This window comes from Oenanthe melanoleuca, chromosome 7 (genome assembly GCF_029582105.1).
Source record: "Oenanthe melanoleuca isolate GR-GAL-2019-014 chromosome 7, OMel1.0, whole genome shotgun sequence".
Taxonomy (NCBI): domain Eukaryota; kingdom Metazoa; phylum Chordata; class Aves; order Passeriformes; family Muscicapidae; genus Oenanthe; species Oenanthe melanoleuca.
This window is the reverse complement of record NC_079341.1, coordinates 16,549,916-16,573,645: the sequence shown is the minus strand read 5'-3', so window position 1 is coordinate 16,573,645 and position 23,730 is coordinate 16,549,916. Positions and strand designations below refer to the sequence as shown.

Here is a 23,730-nt window from a genome sequence, read left to right as displayed (position 1 = left end):
TTTTCCCCTGGCAAGTGCCTAGCTTGCCCTGCCAAGAGCCAATGGCCACAGCTCACCCAACAGCCACCTGCAAGTACAGCATCATGAAACACTGGATTTCAATCATTCTTTATCCTAAAGTAAACTCATTATTTCTCCTTATCTACAGGTGTCCTTCATTGTATGTAGGACAGAAGGCCTCTGAGCATTACTGCTGTGCTGCTGTCCAATGGCAGATAGGAGAGGAGGGGAACAGCTCACCCCAGCTCCTGCCAGGCTCACTGCTCTGCTCCTGGTAAAGCCAACATGTGCTTTTGTCAAAGAAGTAACTGTGATTGATCACAATGTAACAGTCTCCAATTAAATAAAAGTAAAATTTATTTGGTATATGACAGAAAAATAAGGAGAACAAAATCACTTACAAAATAAATGTTAAGCAAAAAAATTCACAGAACTAGATTAATATTTTATAAAAAGCTCAAACTTTAAGCATCTGATAGAAATGTTACTTTCTGCTCAGCCTGTTTTATGTTTCCCTCTCTCTTGTGTGCCTTTGGAAGTCCAAATTTACATGTCTTCCTCTGCATGCATTAGTTTGCACTAAGCAGTATTTACCATAGACAAACTGTATTTCAAAATGGTAACATACATAAAAAAGTTACTCCCTTAAGACATGCGGTTTCCATTTTTGCTTTTTTAAACCTACCTGCTGCATACTCACTGAGACCATACACACATGCCCTGCTTCTGCCTGATCATTCCAGTACTCCCCTCTTTGCCAATGCTTCAGTTTAGATTTTAACTGAATCGTCCAAACACATCCATCTTAGAGGCCACAAGATCCCTATTTTCTTCCAATGCACATGAATAACCATTCCATTAATTTGCACTTAAAGTGCTCCTGGGTATCTTAGGTAAGAGATTCTCATTATTTTCTGGCAAATACTGTTTGAAAGATTAAAGCTCACACAATCTGTGTTACATGGAGTCAATGTACCGCTGTAACAGGTTGTTTGCACCCAGCTGTGAGATGAAGGTGTTCATACCACTGCAATGTGGAACTACAAAATGCACATTTTATACCATAATTTTTGCTTCAGTACTAGTAAAAACATTCAGCCAATTGGTTTTTACTTCCTTGAGCAATCTTCCCTTTTCCAGTGTCCTGTGGCCAAGGGGCCCTCTCTAGGTCTCTCAACATTGGATATTCTGCTTGAAATAATATCAGTTTGATCACTCAACTCCATTCTTTACCTCTAAGACAAAAAGTACCCTTTCAATTTCCATACTTCTGTACAGAAGATTGTTGTGTTACAATACATGTGATGCATGATAGCAGTTTAGCTCCCCCATCCTCCATTCCAAGAGAGATCTACTTCTACAAGTGTCATGCAAAGAGCTGATGCTGCAAGGAGAAATTACCGCCCAGTTTTTTAAGTGACAATATAAGGAACTTCTTTCACAGTGCTGTCTTGCAGAAAAAAACAAAACCTTATGATTCTTTTAGTGTTGGGAAATGCTGGCTTTTAAACAAGAACTTTGAGATGTTATTTATTTCATTTACAGAAATATACATTTCCTGAAACAAGCTGAGTTTCCTTTAACAACTCTGAACATTCATCACTGTGACCTCTTTTCCCAATGGCTGGTGCAGAAAGTCATAACAAACATAACATATGCTTTTCTTCCAAAAATATAGAGAAATTATTTTTACATGGTACAAAATTTATTGTAATTTTATTTATGGAGTTGAATTAAACAAAAATGAACATCCATGGCCGTTGTCACACAGCGCAAGCCTCAGTGATAACGTAAGAAGACAAGTTGAGGTGTGGGGGTTTATAATACAATGCCATTGAAACAAACCCAGCAAATCTAATATGCAAGCAGTGAATCAAATGTAGTTCTGTAACCTATGCAACCACAATGAAGTCAGCTGGGCTGTGTGGACAGCAGCATCAGACACTGGTTTTGGGACAGTTCTAAATTTGAGAGCAATACCAGATATTGATTGTGAAGTCAACCAGTGCCCACGTACACCTCACCTACACACTGACCCAGTGGCCTCTCCACACACTGAGCTCCACCTGGAGTTAGGAGCTTGAGCACACAACAACAGGGCTTGGCTCAAACACTGTAAAATGCTACTGTAGGCACTATTCAGTTAGGACCTGGAAGAGCAATGTCTATTAATTCTTCTACTGAGACACAGAAAAGTTGACTATAAAAGTCATAAGGCACCATTGATTCAACCTGTTTTGTATTATTCTTTTTTAACACTTCATAGTGAAATAAATACTTTAATACTGATCATACTGTATATAGCTACTGCTACATGAAGCAATATATTGAATGATAAAATGATGCATTGTTCTGGAATATATCTAGGGATTTTTACAGCAAAACATATAATGGAAACACTGTTGTTATGTGAACAAAAATGCCCCCTTCTGCAGTATTAAGCTATCTTACATGTATGCCAAATGTATGTCTATTCTGAAGAGGTTTCTGGAATAAAAAAGAATTACTAAAACTTAAGCAGCTCAGGATTCTTGGCTTGTTAAGTGGGGCCTTTTACACAGCACATTTTAAAGTGAAACTGAAGCTGGTTTTCCAAGTCTTTGGTAGTGGTCCAGATTTTTGATCAGAAAACCTTGCTGGAATGATCAAATACAAGATATTTTGAATGATACAGAGAATTGGCAGAACATTGGGCAGCATTGTCATTGACTTAGCAAAGTAAAACAATCACATTGGAAGCAGGTAAGTTATAAACAAGATATTTCTGGAGGGTTGGGGGTTTTTTTTGGCTGCATAGCTATTTGGATATTAACAAGGATTTGGCAGGTCAAGGTACTGAAAATACTGTATTCTAAAATTCAAAATATTGTTCCTTAGAAAGGTATTAAGTGCTTCAGTTTTAAAATATGAATACAATAATTTATCCTTTAAGTTATTATCCTAAAAATCTTATTTGGACTTCTATTCACAAAATAATATCCCAAAGAGACAGGCACTTTAAGTGACATCCATAAAATACATATACAAATTCAGCATTGTGCCAGGTTTGATCCCAAGGTGCACCTGTCACATGGAGGTCCCACCAGTATCTGTTTAAGAAACTCTTACAGCCAGGATCCTGCAACGGGATGTGGATCCATCCCTGCGCCTGCGCATTTACTTGCAGGTTCAAGACCATAAACAGTAACTTAAAATAGGTCATTAGATACAAAAATGTAAAAAACAGGTAGAGAATCAAATGCTATCACAGCTAACAAGATTTTGTAAACAAACGCTAAAAAAGACCAAATTAAATTTGATCTGGCCAAGTCCAACTCTAGTCTCATCCCATTCAATGTGATGTCCATGCTACCAGGCAGAAAACAGATCTGCCCCTTCCTGCTCACAGACAGAGCAAAAAGCTCCATGCACTGATATTTCAGCAGGGTCCAGACTCTCTTTGGCTAAATTCCCTAGGAATTCTTTCAAAGACTGACCTCATTCTAGCCACAGAGTGTACTTAGGATCATGTCTCCCATGCTAGAGAAACATTTTCTTAACCTACATGACTAGTTTCTATGTTTAATTTTGGGTTTTTTTGAGCAACACCCTGTGAAGCACAGCTGCTGACACAGGCTTGGTAGGGATCCCAAGGAACACACTGAAGAAACATACTGCTGATGAGACTGAGGGGACATTTTTCAGAGCTAAACTTCAGAGGTCCAATTAATCAAGAGCTATCATTCACCAATATTTCAAATCCAGAATTATAATATTCCCCTAATTTCCAAAGGTATTTTATATGTACTTAGATCCACTTGTAAAATTCACTCATACAATGAGTTCTTTTCTCATACACAAAATTCAAAAGCCCTTCAACATATTAACCACTTGCCACAATGGTAGAATACTTTACTCTTTCTTCTATCAATGCAGCTCTCTGTAGAGACTCCTTTCAGCAAAGTTTGAAAGGACAGGCTTCATGGCCGATTGAGGAGACCAAATCTTTCCATTTCTCTTGAACCAGAACAGACAGCAAATTTTGGATGCTCCCACTTGAATGTACAAACCCCGGACCCCCCTCACAACATCAAAGGACTCTCACTGAGGAACAGTTTTGATCTCAGCTCTACTTGTGACCTAAGTGCCAAGGAGCTTTTTAAGTAAAACTCTATCATTTAGTTGTACCAAAGAAACAACTGGAAAGCAGTCTGTGGAGCACTGGCATTAGTGATGCTTTACGGGAGGGGCCTGCTTTTACAGTAATTGCTGCGTTGGCACTCAGACTACTTCTGAGGACTCTGTGCATGCAGTATCAGGCAGAGGGCATTACAGCAATCCAGGGCACAGATGACATGATGTGGGTTGGTCCGCATAACAGTAGGCGAGAATTAGGTCACAGAACACATAAAACTATTTAAAAAATATGAAAGAGGGATAAAAAATATATATATTTTTATGCTGATGAATTCTTCACTGTGCTTTTCTTTGGAAGATTCTCTGCAGATAAAAACAAGGCCAGAGACACTCCATCCTTGAGGCAGGATGTGCTGTGCATTGTTTAAGATTTGCTTGACAAAGCTGAAGTGAAAAAGTTAAAGATGAACTCTTTGTCACCATGTAGTAGGTCTATGGCTTGCAGAAGCAGATAGGCTTAGTTAGGCATGCAAAGAAGCATCCAGGGGACTCTTGGCTACACTTTTTACCCAGCAACTGGTTTTTTTTAAACATCAAATACTTTATCATTAAAATAATACAGCTACTGCACCCAAAGTGAACGAAACAGCTTTGTTCAAGCTCTATCAGATTCAAAGCCAGACCTCCCACGGAGCTCTCCAGGGGATGGGGTTGGATACAGTAAGCATGATGCATGTATGTTCTGTAGGGTCCACAAAACGCCTGCAGTTTAAGCGAATAAAATTCAGAGCTTTGAGCAACTATAGTCCATAAGCCACATCTATTACTCCTGTAATAGAGACTGAAGACAGACAACTTTCCAGTCATGTGGACAGGAGAGCTGACTCGAGGGAACCTTGAGAACAGATGTCACCCAGAGATGGGCCAGAACCCATTTCACCTTGGTATAGGCGGGAGTGGGGGGGCACCTCTTTCTTTTCGGACAGACCCACCTAAAAGAGAAAGAAGGTTTTTTGTGTTACTCCTCCTAGAATACTCCTTCTTTTGAATGGGGAGTTTACATCCAAGCAATTAATTCAGTAACTGGTGAAGATCTACTAATTTTCATGCCTGGCCATTAAAAAAAAAAAGTTTGTAGAGTTCCTGGTTAGTTTATTAAACATCATCAGAACTTCAAACACTGTAAAACAATGTTTTTAACTCATGCTATCCCTAATGCCTGGAAAGCGCATGTATTTTGGTCCATTGTACTCTTCCCAAAACAGACTGATAGTTCTTGTTAGCCTTACTAATTTATGTGAATGTGCAACTTCTCAATGCTACTTGCAATACATGCAAATCTCAACAAAAAGTGGAAAGCTCTAAACACAGTAAAATTTCGAAGCACTTTATGTTTTTCACTATATGAAGATTTTCACAGCAAACTCATAAAAGGAAACACAAAAAAGTGTATGTTACTTTGCTTTCCTTTGTGGACTAATACGAATGGGATGAACGTTAACAGAGCAAAGTGAATAGTCAGAGACTAACAGGAATCTGCTTCAAACCAAAACTTCATTATCTGGGAAGAGGAGAGAAACATCTGAGTATAAATATGATTACAAGGTAACTATGAGCCACCAATGTCACCTGTTGTCAAAGAAGTAATTGATCCTTGGATGTATCAGGCAAAATACCACTAAAGAAGACAAGAAACATTCATGCTGATGTGGAGGAGATGTTTAAAATCTGAGCTGGAACAGCGTGTAATACTGATTGGAAAAGACAAAAACGAACAGAAATATATACCTAAGCAGCTCTGATGATCAGAGAACATGGCTTGGAAGCAGAGTGTAGTACATCCGGATTTAATCAGCCCAGCAAAACAAAAACTGAGAGGAGGATACAACTGTTGTCTCAAAAAACATAAGGAGTTTAACACACAAGAAGAGAGGACAACTAAACTCACAGATGATGCTGGCATAAAAACAAATGAGTTGTGCATGAATTTAGATGGGAAATGAGGAGAAAATCCTGAGGGATTTTGTGGTTCTGGTGCTTAAGAGCAGAAGGACTGACTATAATGGCAGAGCTGGTCACTTACAGTACATATTTCAGCTTAAAAACAAGCAATTCCCCACTCAAAAAGTTTAGAGGGCTTGTACCTGTGAACCTGCATTTAGCTTTTCCTGTGTGGTGAGGAAGGATGACCAGATTGTTAGTCTGAGAAGTCTGGAAACCTCAGCATCCAGACTCTCCCCCATGCACACTGGTTTTAGGACAATACATTGAAATTCCAACTTACCTCTACTGTCATTTCTTGCTAGTTTACTGGGATAACTTCTGTTCATGGGTACATATGGCTCCGGAGGTGGCAAATCAGATATTGGATGAAAAGAAAATCTGCTTTCCCATTCATCTGAAAAAAATCCCATGCAATTTACTCATTAGTTTATTGACATAGCTTAGGAAAGCAAATTGACATTGACATCATGTTCAATGCATGTTTTATATTGCAAAATGCTTACACAGCACTGAGTACTGAACCAGCATTCTCTTAGGAAGTCAGGGAAGATGATACTTTAGATTAATTTGGGAATTAAAATTTTTATCAACTTTAACTGATCATTTTGCCAATTTAACGCAAAACCACGGATTAGGAAAACAGCCACAATTGCACTACAATAAGTCTTACTCACACACACACACATGCTACCAGAACTGCCTAGTTTCTCCTACTTAGAACAGTATTTTGTTCCTGGTATAGAATTTACCAATATCCATGTGTCATTGATTACCAACCTCAAAAGTATCATTAAAAGCACACTCCTATAAGCACTGTTTTTTCTCTTTTAATATTTATAATGGAAGAAGAAAAATAACCATTATGAAAAAATTTATGACAGAGAATCCTGTATATAACTAGTATCAAAAATGGAAAAGGTATCACTTGAAGCTATATCCCTTTAGACTACAGGGGCCCTTTTGTTGTACTTAGTGAGTCTATAGAATTCTAAATAAAGCAAGCTAACCAGTTTCTTCATTGAAATAATAGGAAAGGCTCCAAGAGCTCTGTTCTGCACCCGATTTTAAAAGCAGAAGGAAGAAAGTGTGGGCTAATTTAAACTTCCTAATTTCTTCAATTGCTTGCTTCAGGACTTTGCAACCATAACTTTCTTGTGATTTTACTGTATTTTACTGCATAATGTAATGAACAGCTGAGTAAGTTCTACCTGGCATTTGTACCTGTGGTTATTTGCTGGATCCAGTTTTTCTATGTTTACTCCCAATCACAAACCAGTGTGTAAAGGAGCTGCATGTTCTGAGCCCTGCAAATGACTTGTGTAGGAAGAAATATGCCTGTGATTCTTCTGCCTTACCTGATGCATAAAAATGTTTCAAAAGCATGAGTTATAGTTTCATTTTCTGTTTGCTTTTTTCTAACCTTATAAATGTCAGGAATACCAATTTTGGCCTCCTGTAATGAACTGAAGGATTTATCTGTCCTATGCAAATAGCAAACAATTAAAAAGAAAAGCATGACGAATCTTTAAAACAGCAATCTTGGACCTCATCTTTTTAATAAACGCTAGCAGAAATAGATACTTGACATTTTCAGCAATGTTCTGACAATCTCTTCCCTCATCTGTTTTTCAGCTTTCAGCTTTTGAGTCATCTAACTTGTTCCGACTTCCAAAGCGTCAGTGTAGCTGTGGTTTGAATTCATATTAGAGTTGCAACAATTCCCTTCCTTTTTTCAGGGTATTTTTCAAAGGGTTATTTTGGAGACTGTATTGATGACTTTGCAATTCTGCTTTATGCGTGGCATATTTATTCTGTTCTGACTCACGAGGGTTAATTGAGACCCAAGAGACACCTCTGTTGGTCAGAAATCAAAAGGCTGGCACTAGAAACCAAGTCTCTATCCCAAACCTTTTTTGAGGTATTAGGACCAAAAGCCACTACCCCTTGTCTGTGGAGGGCAAACAGGTGGGAGGATGCTCACCGTCCGCGGGGTCCTGGAAGCCGTTTCTGACCGCGGCCGAGGGTGGCGGCGGCGGCGGCGGCGCTGCCGAGCCCGGCCGGTCCGGGGGAAGCGGGGGCCGTGCTCCACCTCTCTGGCTGTCCAGCCCCGCCCGGGAAGGCAGCTGCGGAGTGCTGGGCAAAGCCCTGCAAGTGCTTCCATTCCTGCTTATGGGAGGAGGCGGCGGGAGCGGGCCTAGAGCAAGGCAACAAGCGAGCACACAAACGCTGTTAAATTTCACATCGGGGAATACCCTGCCAGTGGAAAGCCACTGCTGGCATCCCAAAGCCTCCCACTAACAAAAAGGGCTGGTTTAGGGCCCTCAGCACCCACTTCCCTGCTCTCCAGGGATTTAGTGCTACTTTGGAGAGTACAGCCCAGAGGAGTAGGATGTATCTAAATATAAATATACGGCAGTGTCCACATACCCCTTCCCCTCAGCTACAGAAGCCTCTGTAGAGGTCCTAGTGCTTTTAAACCACTCCACATTAACAGTGGCCCCAACAAGCAGAAATCCCAGCTGGAATTCAGGCTGCTGTGGAGGTCAGAACCCTAACACATTTCCTTTCTATGTAACATTACAATGCAAGAGGAGGCATACAGAAGGCACATGCTGCCCTCAGAGGCTCTCTGTCCGTCAGGGTGGTCCCTCTGGGTGTCACAGCCAGGGGCTGCGGTGGCACACAGGGGAGCTCTGCCCAGGAGTGGTTGTGTTACACAGCAGCTCATCAGCTCACTCATTTATAAACAAATGAGCTGCATGACAGGTTTTTCAGTAGTTGGAGCATATCCATCTCCCTGTAAACTGGAAACAAGCCTCTCACACAGACTGGCATTTCCAGTGTTTGGGTATCTGTAACTGGCACGGATGTGACAGGTCAAATACGAAGGCACAGGACCCAGGGCTGTCCTGAGGGCAGGGGAAGAATGCTTCTACAAGAAAAGTAAAGGACAGGAAAGCTGCTTCTGCCAGGGAGAGAAGTGTCCATGGTTAGGACACAAGAAGGTGAAGCAGAGGGTGTGGAGAGTTACCCATGTTCAAAAGTCTCACTACCTCTGTTTGGTGCAATTGGGCAACTGACAATTATGTTAATTTTCAATAAATGCTTCCCTGTCTTGATGAAATCTATCTGCATACGTGCACTTTGAAAAGAGAGCAGTAGATATTGTGTCTCCAGCAACAAGCATCGAAACGTTTCAAGAAACATGCTGTACTTTGTGTATTTTTGCTCCTCTTCTTATTTTACAAATTACTAAAGTTTGCCTTCAGGGAATGGTTTCAAAGAATGAGAAGCATTCAGCAACTTTCAGAATAGTTCTGCTTGCTTTCTCTAAACCTAGCTAAACTCCATTGTCTATATTGAACTGCTGCAGAACAGGTGTATTTATGTTTAGAATGTATTGCTACAACTTCCTTCTACTTACTGAGCCAGAATTGAGCCAGAAGAAAGTTAGCTCAGGTTTGCTAAAACCATCTGCCTCAGAAAAGGGTCGACTAGAAAAGCACTGGTGGAAGGCAAGGCCACCACAAAACAAACTCCTGGAAGTGACTGAAGAATTGCAGACACTCTCTGCAACTTTGATCCATCACCCCAGTCAACTGTAATGGGATTTCTCTGATTTATTTACTGCAGGCTGCACTAGCATTGTACCATTCTCTGGGCTGGCAAGCAGCTTCCCAAAGCACAAGTTCAGGGCCACTATTTTCTGTAGCTGCACAGCTGCTGTAGGTGCTGGAGATCCAGGCTGGTTCAAGAAGCTGGAAAGCAACATAGCTGGCTGTGGGAGCTCCCATGACATTCATTTCTATTGTTTAGGGACTGGGCAGGCTAGAGATGATTTCTGAGTTTATTCCAAAAGGCAACTCCATGGAGTTTCCCAGCAGTATCTTCTGTGCAATGCTTTTCTCCACCTGATGTTACAGGGCTCGATTGTGCCTACATTCTTTCATCTCCAAAGGGAGCAGGTATCAGAGAGCTGAATTACGATGTGCAGTTCTTAAAAATTATGAACAATAGTTGTCACAGAGGACAGAGTACATTATGAAATTGCTCGAAGGAGACAAATCTACTTTTTGTCTAATTTGATATCTACATATGGCAAGAGACAACACTTAGTCATGCTGTAACAAGTGCTATTACATTTAACAACTGTTGGCTAGGTCTTTCATTAAAGCTATTTGTATTTGACTGTGTTTGTGTCTCCAAACACGTAGCAGGTCAGGTTCCAAAAACCTCCACTCTCGAGAACGCGACCATTAACTCGCGCTGGTTGACTCAGGAAGTCAGATGCTGTCATTTACCAGAAGCTTCTTTACTTCAAAGAATGTAATGGGGAAATCCATTTGCAACTCTTCAATTACATAATGAAAGTTACCAAGATCTGTAGAAGTACACGTGAGCACACTGGTGATGCACTTTGACTTTCCTGAAGCCACCGTGATGCCCACAAACCCTCGCTTCCAGCAGCAGAATCCCTAGTGCCTAACAGAGATGTCCATCCTGGGGTGTGTTTGTTGCACGTGTGAATCTGGCGAAGGCATGGCCAAAGCACCCATTCCCCGTGCCACCTGTGCCAGTCAAAGCACCCATTCCCCGTGCCCCCCGTCCCAGTCAAAGCACCCCTTGCCCGTGCCGCCGGTGCCCGCTCCGTACCTGAGCGGCCGGGCGGGTCTCGGACGGGCGGCGGCGGCCTCTCTCCGGGCGGCGGGGGCAGCGGTCCGGAGCGGCCTCCGCCGGGCGCCGGGCACGACCCCAGCGAGATGTTCCTCTGCGGCAGCCGCGGCATCTCGTCGCCGCCGGCGGGGGCGGGCGGGACCGGGGGCGGCCCCGGCCTACCGGGGGGCAGCGGGGGCGCCGGGGCGCCGAGCGCGGGCCGGGGGACGGCGGGCACGGGCGGCTTGCTGTTCTGCGGCGGCGGCGGCGGCAGAGACGCCTCCCGGGCGGAGGGCGGCCGGTGCCCGGCCGGGGGCGGCGGCGGGGGCGGCGGCTTGTCCTCCGCCGGCCGGCCCGGGGTGGGCGGCAGCGGCGGCCGGCCCGAGAAGGGGGGCGCGGGGCCGGGGCCCGGCTGCCGGAGGGACGAGGCCGACCCCGCGGCCCGGCTGCCCGGGAAGGGCGGGGGCGAGGGCCCCAGGCTGGGCTGCCGACTCAGCCCCGGCACCGGCGGCGACCCCCGGTTGTGCAGGCTGGAGGCGATGGGCCGGGGCGTGCTGGGCACCGGCGGCGGCGCCGCCTCGGGCTTGGAGCCCGCGTCGGGCCGCGGCGGCGGCAGGCGGCTCCTCTGCGGGTCCGGCGCGGCGGAGCGCGGCCCCGAGGGCGGCCCCGGGAAGCGCGGCGGGCCGCTCGGCGGGGAGAAGGGCTTGGCGGCGGCGGAGCGGCCTCCGGGCGGCAGGACGGGCGGCCGGCCTCCCCCGGCGTCTGCGGACACAGGACAGGGAGCATCGGCACCGGGGCTGCGGTTCCGAACGGGCTCTGCGAGCGCTGCCCGGCACGGGGCACCCCTGCCTCGAGGCTCAGCCCCAGCCCCGGTGCCATCGGGAAACCACTCCAGAGTACCAGCTGACATCCCGATACTGCTCGAGGCACGAGTTAAGTGGCCACAAAGCAACAAAGTGATGCAGCCATCGTACAGCCAGCAATAAAACATGGAGGGAAGAAAATGGTGAAGAACAAGTACTGAACATTGTCAACCTCAGAGCAAAGAAATCTTGGCTTTTAAATTACATTTAACAACAAAAGTTGAGCAAAAAATCTCTTTTCGGCCCTTTCTAACAGCTGTGATCTAGGGATGTAGCTGTAGCACATCAGGAAGAAGGCAGCTGGCCCTGCAGTTCGTAAGAATTGTTCTGCGATGCCAGGAACTTTTGTATTAATACAAGTTCCCAAAAATAGACTGTGACACAATAGAAAATACCAGCTGTGACACTGTTTTGTACACATGTGCTGTGCTGAAAAATTATGTTAGGCTATAAGATATGTAATATTTGTAACACTCTACAACTCCCATTGCATGATTCTTCTTCAACAAGCATGACATCCTATGTCCTTAAACTTTAAAAACCCAGTGGCTCCAGATGTCCTTCATTTAAAGGGGCACGAGGCTTGGGGCAGCTGTTTTGTCAGCCAGAAGCACACTCCAGACAAGCCTCCATCTGCAGTGTGCGTACCAGCCAGCTGGGATACCTCATGCACTCCCTAAGCAGCAAATCACACTGTTGTGGAGCTGACACACGTTCTTTCCATTTGGAAAGTGGATCCTTTTTCCTGGTGCACAAGAAAGAATTAGCCTGGATCCTCCTCTGTTCCCCTCTGGTCCTGCACACCCAACAGCTAAGGCAGGACATATGCTGCCTGACTGTACTTAGCAGGTAGCCATTCAACACTACCAAGATCTTTAATTTTGGTCAATAATGAGGAGGATGGGTGGAAAGGGAGTCTGGCTTCTCCCTCACAAAACCTAAAAGTAAGAATAAAGCAAAATTCAGGCTGGTAATTACATTTCCTTAGAGCCTACGGTATTTGCTGCCTTTCTCAATCCCAGCAGGTAATTCATTGCAGTGCCATGAAGGTTTTAAGCGATGCCATTTTTTCACACTGGAAATTCAAGATCTTTCTTACCAGCATCTCGACTTGCAGTACATCTGAGCTTTGGCATTCCTGCTTGAAAAAGGCCTCCAAGGCCAGGTGGTCCACCGCCACCGAAGCCGCCACCGCTGCCACCACCAAAGCCCCCGCTGCTGCCACCGCCACCTCCTCCAAAGCCACCGCCACCACCTCCAGCAGGTCCTTTGGGCTCTGTTGGGAAAAAAGATCCCCTGTATTAGTGAAGCAAGACTGACCCTGCAAAGTCACCTCTTTATTAGAGCAATGCTTGTAGCTTGAGAAAAATGGATGAACTTTCAAAGCACACAAGGTTTGGATCACCACAGCTGCACATCACTGCACTGTGGAGAAGCTGGTGCAGTAACCATAATAACCATAGCCTCTGTATTTTATTAAGCCATCACTTTAGTCTGCTCTAGACTGGAGAGCAGAGGAAATTGCGGCGGAGAATTTGGAACTGAGCATGGATGGGACTTCTGAGAATATAATGCAGTCTTTGTTAGCACCTGTGTTGCTTCTTCTGGTGTCTTTGTACTTTTGCCCTCTTATCCTTCCCCTTCACTTCCCCACAAGCAGAGACAGGGTAATCTCATGGGAAAAAGCGAAGGAAGGAGGAAAGCAGAAGGTCCTCCTTGAAGGTATCTCTGGGGATAACTGCTGGGAATACACAGAATTTTCTCACTATTTGATGGTATTGCAACATGTCTACTTATTTAAACGAAGCCTAGTAGAAAAGGAGATGCCATTTCTATAGGTTCAGAAGTGCAGTGACAGGATCATTAGCTGTTAATACTTCCAGTAGGCAGGAATTATTTAATCAGCCCTCCCCCTTTTCTCTCCCATTTCTCTGTAAAATCAATATTTCTGCTGTGACAACTGAATCGTCAAAAGTAAAATGAAAGTGTTTCCACAACTGCAATACAGAGAAGAGCCTTATTCAGAGCATCACTGCAAAATAAGCAGGTGCACAGGTTGGGATATCTGAGGAGATCAGCTCTCAGATGCTGGGCCACATAGGCTAAGATCAACTGCCTAATTTCTTGGAATCTTGATTTCCACAACTTTGGGTGGGTAAAAATTTCACTGACTTCAAAGTAATTAAAACTTGTGGCTGAAAAGCACTTCTAAAAATTTCTCCAACAAAAAAGGAAGAGTGTATCCATGCGGGAATATTTCACATTATCCTTCTCTTTCTTAAGCAGTCAGCTCAGTTTGGCTCTGACTCAGACAGGGTGTTAACCTCTGGAGAAATGCTGCTACCATGGTTTAGTCTTTCATCATGATTTGTTAAGACATGTAAATAACATAATAGGCTGCATCATTTTTTTACCTTACTGTTTGCCCCCTCCTTTAATCCCCTTCAGCTCATTACTATAGCTAGAACATGTAACTTCACCCTTAGAGATCTTTAAAAACTGTAGCTGACTGATTGCAGGACTGTATTTTTTTTTAAAAATTATTTTTATTTGGTCACACTCGTCTGGGTATTTCTTTCTTTCGTCATCATGTTCCTATCACAGTCCAGCCTTTAATTGCATGGCCAAACCTAGACTGAGGTGTATCACATTTGCTAATCAGTCTGTAAAAGTGTCTTTTCTCCTTAGGTGATGAATGCTGTTCCTCTGTCAACACAGGCCTGTGTTCCCCACTCTCCTGTTTCTGTTCTGCCTTTCCAATACTTCTGCTACATGGGCTTCTCTTCTCCAGCCTCCTCTCGGCACCTACCAAGATGTGCTGTGAGACACAGCAGCAGCACGGCTGGATAGAGACCTTATTTCCATAAGGTAAGTAGAGTCACAGCCTTGTGCAGTACTGCTGGGCTGGCTGAACAGCAAGGCTCAGCCAAAAAGATAACACCCCTGAGTCACTCCAAGAGTGGCAAAACTGCATGCAGCAGTGACACACAGGTAGAGCTGTGGCTTCTGGCTCTGGTTTTGCTCTAAGTGGTACTGGAGCCAATGGTGTCCTGCCAGGCATATATTGTTTATGCAAAAGTAGAGCCTGAAATTCCACTTTATTCTCTGTCCTCTCCTCAGTCTTATGGGGGTTTTGTTTGCCTATCTGCTGCAGGTCCTTAGCAGAACTTCTGGTAGGGCCTGCATAGTTTTCTGATATAAGCAAACAGGAAAATAAACCACTTTATGAGAATTAGCAAACAAATTAGCATTCACACTTCATAAGCAGTACTTGATTTCTCAGCTGACTGTTCATTCATGATGAATAGAATTTATTTTTATGCATGCCAATTTCTGACACTTTCTTTTATCTACTCTCCTGGCAATTCATCTGATGATATATAAAACAATTTTCTGCTTTCAGATCTGCAGAACCATGCCTATAGAAATTCCAACATGTAGAATCTTACTTACTGTCCAGAATTGGAGCACTTCTGTCGTTAGTAACAGTCTTCTTGAGCTTTTTTCCTTTGGTAATATCAGATAATAGAGCATTTCGCCCTGCTTGTTCTGACTTGCTTAGGGATGGCTTTTCAGTATTTGCCTGCAAAACAAAAATTAAAAATGAGGAGGCAAAATAAACCCCAACTTCTAGATACAAAGTTCTGCTCAAATATGGTAGTTACTGGAGACTTCAGTGTCTGCTTTGACAGCATTGGAGTGGGTAGGTAGGATGCCATGTCTAGTTCTATGAATGATATTAAAGGTAGCTGGCCTTGTTACTGACTCAAAGTCCCCAACACTACTGCTATTCTAACCCCCATTATTCATTAGAAATAGAACACTTCTATGTGAATTCATCCTTTTTTAACTCATGATTTAGAATCTCTGATTTTTTAAAGCCAAGGCATATCTGTGGCAAATTGCCATTTTGGAGACTGAACAAGAACAAACTACACACATAACTTGATTATACAAGAAGGTGGACATTCTTGAAAGTTGTGGGGAAATACAATTTCTAGATAAATCAGAGCGAAGAAGGACCTTTGTCTACTATTTTCGCTTAGATAGAAATACTTAAAAATGGCAATTGCTACTTCAATAATATTGACCTCTTCATATAGACCAAATAAAACCTTTGGATGTATGAGATTTGTCTCAATGGTCCACTCTTTTCACTTTATGTTTTGGTGACACAGTTTTTCAAGAAAGAACAGAAAACCTCTAAATAATACACTTATATGCCCCTTTCTTCTAGGAAATGGTGCCTGAAACATTTTCTAACTTATCAGATCGGTGTTATAGAGATTTCCTGAAAGGTGGGGAGAGTTGTCACAGAGGGAGCAGAGACTGTATCTTGCTTGTGGTGGGAAATGAAGAAAAAACTTGTTGGAGACAGCCCATCTGTGTAATCAGCTAGGGTTTTACCCTGAAAATATCTAGGTGCTTCAAACTGGCATTTCAAGAAGCCTCTTCCTTGTTGTTAGTGAGGTGACTGACTGTTGGGAGGGCAAGCACAGAACAAGCTCTATTCCAGTTTAAGTCAGGTGATGTAGTTTCACCTACCACACTGTGCCAGCAGTGGATCCTGTGCTCTGATACCACAGGCTGGCTGAGGGAGCTATGCTAGCTAAGAGCTATCCTTACCAAATTTAAACAACAGGATTGATTTTTTTTCCAGCTCAAGTCACTGAAGTACTGGACAAGGTGGGGGTACAGGTTAGGAGAAAGACAAGAGCATAGCAAGACTTCAATTCTCCTTAGAAAAGCTGTTGTCTCTCCTCCAGACCAGCCTCCAGTATGGGAGGAATAAAAAGATGGAGAGTTAGAGTGGAGAGTGACGTCCACATGAGAACTGGAAGGCAGTGGAAGTGATGGTCCTTCTCATAGGATCAATGATCAACCACAAACAACATGCTGGAGAGCTTTCCCCAAATATCATGGATACCCTCATCCACACCTCAGTATCTCTGGACATCCTATTCAGAGTGACAAGCAGCAGCAGAGAACAGTGCATATATTTACCTCCTGTAAAACTTACCAAGGCCAGTGTTGGGGGTGGAGGGGGAGCTGGAGGGGGAGGCACAGGCATGGTGGAAGGCTGAGCTCTGTCTGCTCTTGCTAAGAAACCTGCACTGCAAAACACAAACACACAAAGTCCTGAGATTAATGCATCTTAATAAATTTCTACTTAGCTAAAAAACATCCTTGCAGCTAACAGATTTATCTTCTACATTTTTGAAGTCTAATTAATAGGTAAAAAGCACTTTATATTTAATTGTATGGAAACCAGCTGCATCTTTAAATAGGGGCTCTCTACATGATCCCCACTGCCATACAAACCCTTAGATATACATCCAGTTTTGAACACTTACACAATCTATGCATTGCTACAGCAGTGCATAGAATGCAGCAACCAAATTGAACTATGTTAAATCCAACAATCTTGCTCCCATGGAAGGGCTTCAGGATAACCCCATAGCTCTACCATCAGTCCTTACTTCAAGAAGGCATCACACTTTAAGATCATACTCGGAAAGAAATGCTGATTTAAATCCCTTCAGCTGCTAAAAGATTCCTCCATCTACACTGTTGTGGGTAGAGTGGAACAGCAGAGCTCTGGGATGGTCTCATGCTTCTTCCTCTCTCCCTGCTTGCTCTGAAGATCCCAAACTCCATCATCGTATGTGAATGCACCTTCCTCCTCCTCAGAAGCAGCACACACAGACATGTTCTGGATATTCTCCCTGAGGAGAAAGAGCTAGCAGGCAGCCTGGCCTCTCAGCTGCAGGCTGCTGCAGACAGAGAAGCCTGGCTGCTAAAGCTCAGCCTTTTACAAGCTTCCCTGACAGAGACCAGGCTCCCACTTTTCTCCACTCCAAGATGAACTTTCAGCCTGGGCAATCCTAGGAGGGTCACACCTGAGATACAGAGATTTGTTGCAAAAAAATTATGGAACAACAACCACAAAAAAAGGCCCAAGTGTCAAGCACTATCTTTTCAAGTCACAAGGGCTTTTTGTGGCATTTTGGCACACAGCTTGCTGGAACTGTGCCTATCAGGGGCTTTGGAGCATTTCTAATAGTGCTATGGCATTTCAGCATGTGCTTTACTCTTTTATCTGAGCTTTCACCCATTTCACCTGAGCCACCTTTAGTAACAATGATTTGCCACTACTTGAATAATGTTTGCATAAAACAAGTAAACACACTGAGAATAGGAACAAGAATAATACTCCAGACAACCCCAGGCTGATGGCTGAGGTCCCCAGGGCAGTTATTTACATGAATACACAGCTCTTACTTTTTAAAGTAACTTAATTGTTTTAGATTAAGCCAAAGGGAAGTGTAATAGCACAGTATCTGTCAAATCAACATCATGCCTGTACAGTACCCTTTACAGTTAAAATGAACATTAGGAAAATGTGCTGAATGAAACAAAATGGCATTTGCAGTGAGTCATCACCTAGGAAGTCTGTAATGGCTCTGACATGATCCATGATAAGTGTGTCAGAAAAAACTGTTTAGAAATACAGATTTATCTCATCAGATGCTCATACTTCAAAAGAATTAGAGTACAGCTGTAACCCCCCTTCCCTCCTCCCTCTCCCTCCCAAATTGCTGAGTTACCTTCCTCAGAAGAAATATTTTCTGAAATAAGACTTTAATGGATTTTGTGTGAAATCTTTAGGGAGGAAGGAGTCAGACACATCACCCGTAGCTCTCGCTGACCATCTAGTAAAATCAAAGTGCTGCGGCACTAGTGCCGTCCCGAGTGTCTGCAGGCTTTCCTCTCCCATACTGCAGAAACTGTTGCCAGTTACTGCGAAAGAGCGAGCGGGGCAGAGGGGAAGCTGGCGGATAGACAGACAGACTGACTGACAAAGAGGAAACTGTGCGAAGCCAACCTACACAGTGCTGTGCAAACACACGCGTTCAGAGTGCTGCAAACAGACCAGCCCGCCCTCAGCAGTCCTCTGCTGCTTACTGAGCATCTTAAGCTCCTCCAGAGAAACAACAGCCTCACATTCACAGGATCCGCCTGAATTTAGTTATATTCCCATCTTCCAAATTTTTAGCTCTCATTTGTTACATAAAATTCTGCACAAAGCCCTATCCCCTTTCCCAATCAGCATATTCTAAATGCAATATCTGAAATCTGAAACCTATTAAAAGCACCAAGACTAATGCTGCTTTGTTCTTCAGCTTCCTGTTTAAAAAAATAGTCAACAGGAAAATTATTTCTTACAGTAGACCACAACCATCCTGTTTCTTAACACAATCTTTTCACAGCTGCAGTCGTCTCCAGCTTATCTGTGCCATGAGGGTATTTCACCAAGCTTTTAACTGCTTCATCGGATTAAAAAGACAAATTCTTCTCTCTGCACTGTGTTGCTAAGAAGTTAAAGCAGTCTAGATAATGTACCATCAGTCTCCTTGGCACTCCATGTGTCACAGAAAAGTTTCTGGAGCAGGCAGAACACAGTTTGGTTTGATATCTGACTTTTAAATGAATCCTTTATGGCAGCTCAGACCTGAATGCAGCAAGTGAGTCATGTGGTCTGTGAAGCCCTTCCTGTAAAATACCGTAACTTGTCTACCTCCCTGACAGCTAGAGATTGTTTCCCACTTGGGCTGCTCTGTTCTACCTTTTTTCCCTTTCCACTGGATTGCTTGAGATCAGCTTCTTAAGGAATTGGTGGCATAAAGAGGAAGTGAGGTAATGCTTAAAGCTTGAGTTCTCTAAGGGGAAGCCACTACCCACAGACACATCCAGCTTCTCCAAAACCCCCTCTGCATACTTGATTTGCAAGGAGGCAGTGGGGAGAAAAGCACCAGATGTTCCCTCTTTCACTATCCCATCTCACATGTACCTGTACTCAATCACTGCACAGTAGCTGGCATTTCTGGTACTGAAGGGCTCTCTCAACAGAACTGCCATCAAAATTAGGTACACAATGGTGAGCTTGAATTTTGCTGCTGTTGAAGCCCTATAGTCTCAGAGACAGGCTGGAAAACAGCATTTTGGAAGCACAGGACAAGCTTCTGTAATAAACTAGTCTGGCAAAACTGGCCTGAAGTTTAACACAAGCATCCTGCAGGGTTGTTTACTCATGGTGCTCTAGAGCACACACTTCCTTTAGGAGCCATTGGAAAAGAGATCACACGGCATGACTGAGAAACCTGCGTGCCCACACAAAAACATATAATGCATACACTTACAGAGCCTGTAAAACATCCCAGACTGTCAAATTTTAGTTTAAAACCAAAGTTGCAATACTGCTCCACTCATACTTTTTGTCACTCTGACTCTGCTTCTGCTGATGAAAAAGAGATTTTTAGAAACTCAAGCTGACACTTTGCAGGAAGAAACCTCTGTCTTTGAAGCTCTAACTCATCCTTGCAGTTCAGTTATTAGATTTTCTTTGTCTGACTTACTGTAAGCAAAAATAAAAGAGGTGCTCTCTGGATTTTAAAATTTGATCACTGTAGGCCCATGTGAAGAATAATGATGGTCTGAAGAGATGCAGTGACCTGGTGACTTGCTCCCACAGCACAGGGCAGTGGTGGGAGCAGCCCATGGGATGAGAGCACCTCTTGGGCTGCAGAATCAAAGCAGCTGAATCAGCACAATGCTGAACTTGAACTCTGCAGCTGCTTTGTTCATCACCAACTCACAGGATCACTGTTTCTCACAGAGCATGGAGACGTCCTGAGATGTTGAGTGTAACTCTGTGATTAGAGGAAAGCTTTGGTTACTGTCCTATGCTTCTGCAATAGACTCACATCATTATTTGCTCTTGGTCAGTAGGAAAGAGCTGAATTTAAGAGAAGGCTATTACCTTAAATTGCTAACAGCTGACACTATAAAATACCTGAAATAATAACCAATTATTAAATAGTAATAAATTTTACCCACCAAATCTGTTAACAAACAAGTTCCTTACAATGCTTGGTGCTGCATGGTGTTGAAAAGGAACTGGTTCCAAAACACCAAGGCTGAAGGTGTATTGGTACTTGAAAATCCAGGACACATCAGGACACCCAGGCCATATTTTGTAGGCACCAGTGTAAATTATCACAGCTTTTAGGAAGCTATATAGAATTGTTGGTGGTGGTGCAGAAAGGATGCAGTAACTAACCCACAGGTACACTGCAGCATCAGCCAGCGAGCCCTGAGCACACAGGCTGGGATTGGCAGCAAGAGAGAAGGATTTGCACAGCTGGGCACAGCAGCTGCTCTCCCACTCGTGGCAGGTGCCAGCCAGCACCATGCCCAGCGTGGTTCCTCTGCAGATCCAGCCTGCTCAGCCCAGGTTGCCCGTGCCACGAGCAGGCACCCAGCACTGCAGTGCTCACACTCCCTGCCCTGCCTTGGCCACAGCCCTGGGGCTGGCACAGCCTCCCTGCAGCCCTGCAGAGAGCAGAGTGCACAGAGCCTGTGTCTGCTGCCTCTGCAGAAAGCCGCCCTCGCCACCGGCAGGTGAGATGCTCCAGGATCACCTATGTAAAGAACACCTGCATATGAAAGCTCTGATTTCTGCAAACTACCAGGCACAGGCAGCAGTTGCCATCAGGAACGAAATTAGAATGCTAGGTTATGCAATGCATCACCATAAAGACTCCCTTCATTTAAAAACCAAAACAGAGGAGAGAGGAAGCATTCTGCAATGAGCCCTTTGCTCTGCAGAGCAATGGGCAAAAATGGCACTACACTGAATCCAGTGAAACACAAATTTTGGGCACTTCAGATTGAATTTGGTATTTCTGAAATCATTTCAGGAGTACTACAAATGCTAAAAAGAAACAAAAAGAAACATGACCTTTATTGTGGGATGGGCAGTGTGAACTGCACACTGCAAGTGCATGGTTTGTATCTGGTCAGGCATTTTGAGCTGCTTGAAGGCCCTCCCTCCTAAACATTGAGTCAGAGGCAGACAGACAAGCTCACTGTGGTTAATCATTTCCTGCATGATTAATTTCCAAGCAAAAAAAGAGGAAGGAACAAGCAACTGTAGAAAGAAAACAGAATTTATAAATTCAAGGGGAAAAACCCCCCAAAGTTGCCAATTAAAATGCTGATTGCTCCTTTCTGCAAAAGGACCCAACTTCCAAACTAGTGTTGATTTGGTTCTTTCAAAATCCATTACTTTCTCCTAATGAAAGAAGGAACATTTTTTGTTTTAAAATCTGAGTTTGAGGAAATTGGGCTACATTACCAAGGTAGCTCTCAAAACAAAAAGGACAGCTAACTCTAAACATTACAAAGTAGTTGGAAAATCACAATCAGTTTTATACAGATCACAATATTTTTTCATTTATCATTTTTAACAGAGTACTGAGCTATTAAGCTTTCTTGCCAAAAATAGTTACAGTGATGTCATGAAATTTGAGCCCCCCTGCTCCCACTTTCCTTGGCAGACCTGAGTCATTAGTAAGTCTGCATGTCCCACGTTCCACCACCACAGTCTCCCAAGGCCAGAGATGGTCCCTGCACCAAGTGTCAGTCCAGGAGTGTGGCACAGTGAATGAGAACTTCAGAGGATGCTGAAGGTGCTCCTCCCATGCAACACCATGCCAGTAAACCCCCCTGAAAAAGTCAGGTGTTTTTCTTCTTCTCTTTTTATTAAAATTTCTAAATATATAGAAACCTATAAATAAATATACAGATAGATGAGTTTAAGTCCCTGAAGAGTTCAACAGGGGTACCAAACCAAATTCAGTTGAGCATGAAGCTACTGGAAGATACTGAAGAAAAAGTCCCTTATAGGGTGAAGAAAAAATATTTAGGAGACTCTCTGGCCTCAATCACCTGCACATGGAGGAGTAAAAAGCCTGTCTAGCACTCAAGTAACATGATACAAGTTTTGATTGATACACTGGGGACTGCTGTATAACAAGCCTATACTCAGCAGGAGAGCCTGGATTTTCAGTCTCCTAACTGGGATAAAACTTTTGAAACTGAGGAGTTCCAGAGGAACAAAGTGACATCTAAAATGTTACTGTCAGTATTCCTGGGTCCTTTAACAGCAGTAATGATCTTTCAAGAATAGTTTTTGGCTGAGAAAACAATCCTTTTGGTGAAGGGATTTCAAGACTTTGTGGCCCAAGATAGGACATTACAAGGTGTGAGAATGTAAATTGTTCTATCCTGTCTGGAGGAAGCTGTGGCAGCAAAAGGAGGCACTAACTTTTCACCCTTAAAACCACTTGCAGAGATCTGGACAGCCAGAAGAGTGACCAACAGAGGAGAAGTTACTCTGGAAGTCTGAGACCCAGGGAAATTCTGGGGAGCTGCCACTGCCAGTGAGAGGAAGCCTGCTTTGTTGGGGACTTTTGGCATTTCAAGGAAACTCTCCGCAGTACCCGAAATGAGTGGTTTGAGTATGACTTTCCACCACACTGAAAAATGCCACCCCTTACACAAAATGCCAGGGCAGAGGAGATATACCAGCCAGTGATGGAGAGCTCTTGCCTAGACCCAGAGCCAAAGTTTCCTTTCTTTTCCCATAAACTGCCATTGGGGTGATGGATGATGAGCATTATTCACTTCATGTTGAAATGGATGAGGTCTGTGTGGTCCTGAAATAGGATTTGGCCCAAGCTGAACAACACACAGGAGGATCTCCCACAGGGAAGTGCACCTTTCCTAATTTGGCAGTGATTGGTGTGGGATGCAACAGCATCCTGCTGCAGGCAGGGACCAAAAAGGGGAGAAGTGGAAGGCAAGAACCTGAAGGTCTCTAGCAGAAGCACATGGAGTAGTTCTTGGGAAAGAAACAGATGTCAGCCAGTATCACAGTGAGAATTTTTCCTGCCCTACTTAGGCTGCAGAGAGAGGATATATTTTTGTTTTGGACATAGCCTTTCCAATAAATTGCAGAGTTAGTTTAGCTCAGTTATGCCGTTTTAAGAGGTATGTGAAAGATGCAGGTGTTGGGGAGCTAGTGAGGCCCAGTAAAGATAAATAACAAGAACAAACAAAAGACATGACTAGTTAGGGGGAAAAAAAGTGAGGATGCTGTCAGGTGCTTTCACATCTCTATGTGTGTTATCCCAGGCCCCTGTGCTCTGTCCACCCTACAGCATCTCCATCTTCCTCCACACTCCTCATG

The 23,730-nt window shown here is 43.8% G+C and overlaps 1 protein-coding gene across 3 annotated transcripts in view; it reads right to left on the bottom strand.

Moving 5' to 3' along the window:
* Nucleotides 1-339: 339 nt before the first annotated feature.
* The window catches only part of WIPF1 (WAS/WASL interacting protein family member 1), a 37,957-nt gene continuing 14,566 nt past the window's right edge, over nucleotides 340-23,730 (bottom strand). For 2 of the 3 annotated variants that reach the window (XM_056496562.1, XM_056496564.1), the window contains 7 exons: nucleotides 16,657-16,745; nucleotides 15,090-15,219; nucleotides 12,736-12,912; nucleotides 10,774-11,535; nucleotides 8,102-8,314; nucleotides 6,401-6,514; nucleotides 340-5,108 (listed from right to left, as the gene is read on the bottom strand). In XM_056496562.1, the coding sequence (XP_056352537.1) occupies nucleotides 5,053-5,108; nucleotides 6,401-6,514; nucleotides 8,102-8,314; nucleotides 10,774-11,535; nucleotides 12,736-12,912; nucleotides 15,090-15,219; nucleotides 16,657-16,707 (1,503 nt within the window). In that variant the 5' untranslated portion in view covers nucleotides 16,708-16,745 and the 3' untranslated portion in view covers nucleotides 340-5,052. Of the gene's footprint in view, nucleotides 5,109-6,400; nucleotides 6,515-8,101; nucleotides 8,315-10,773; nucleotides 11,536-12,735; nucleotides 12,913-15,089; nucleotides 15,220-16,656; nucleotides 16,746-18,244; nucleotides 18,456-23,730 lie in introns of those variants that run through there. The other variant, XM_056496563.1, reaches the window with a different exon arrangement.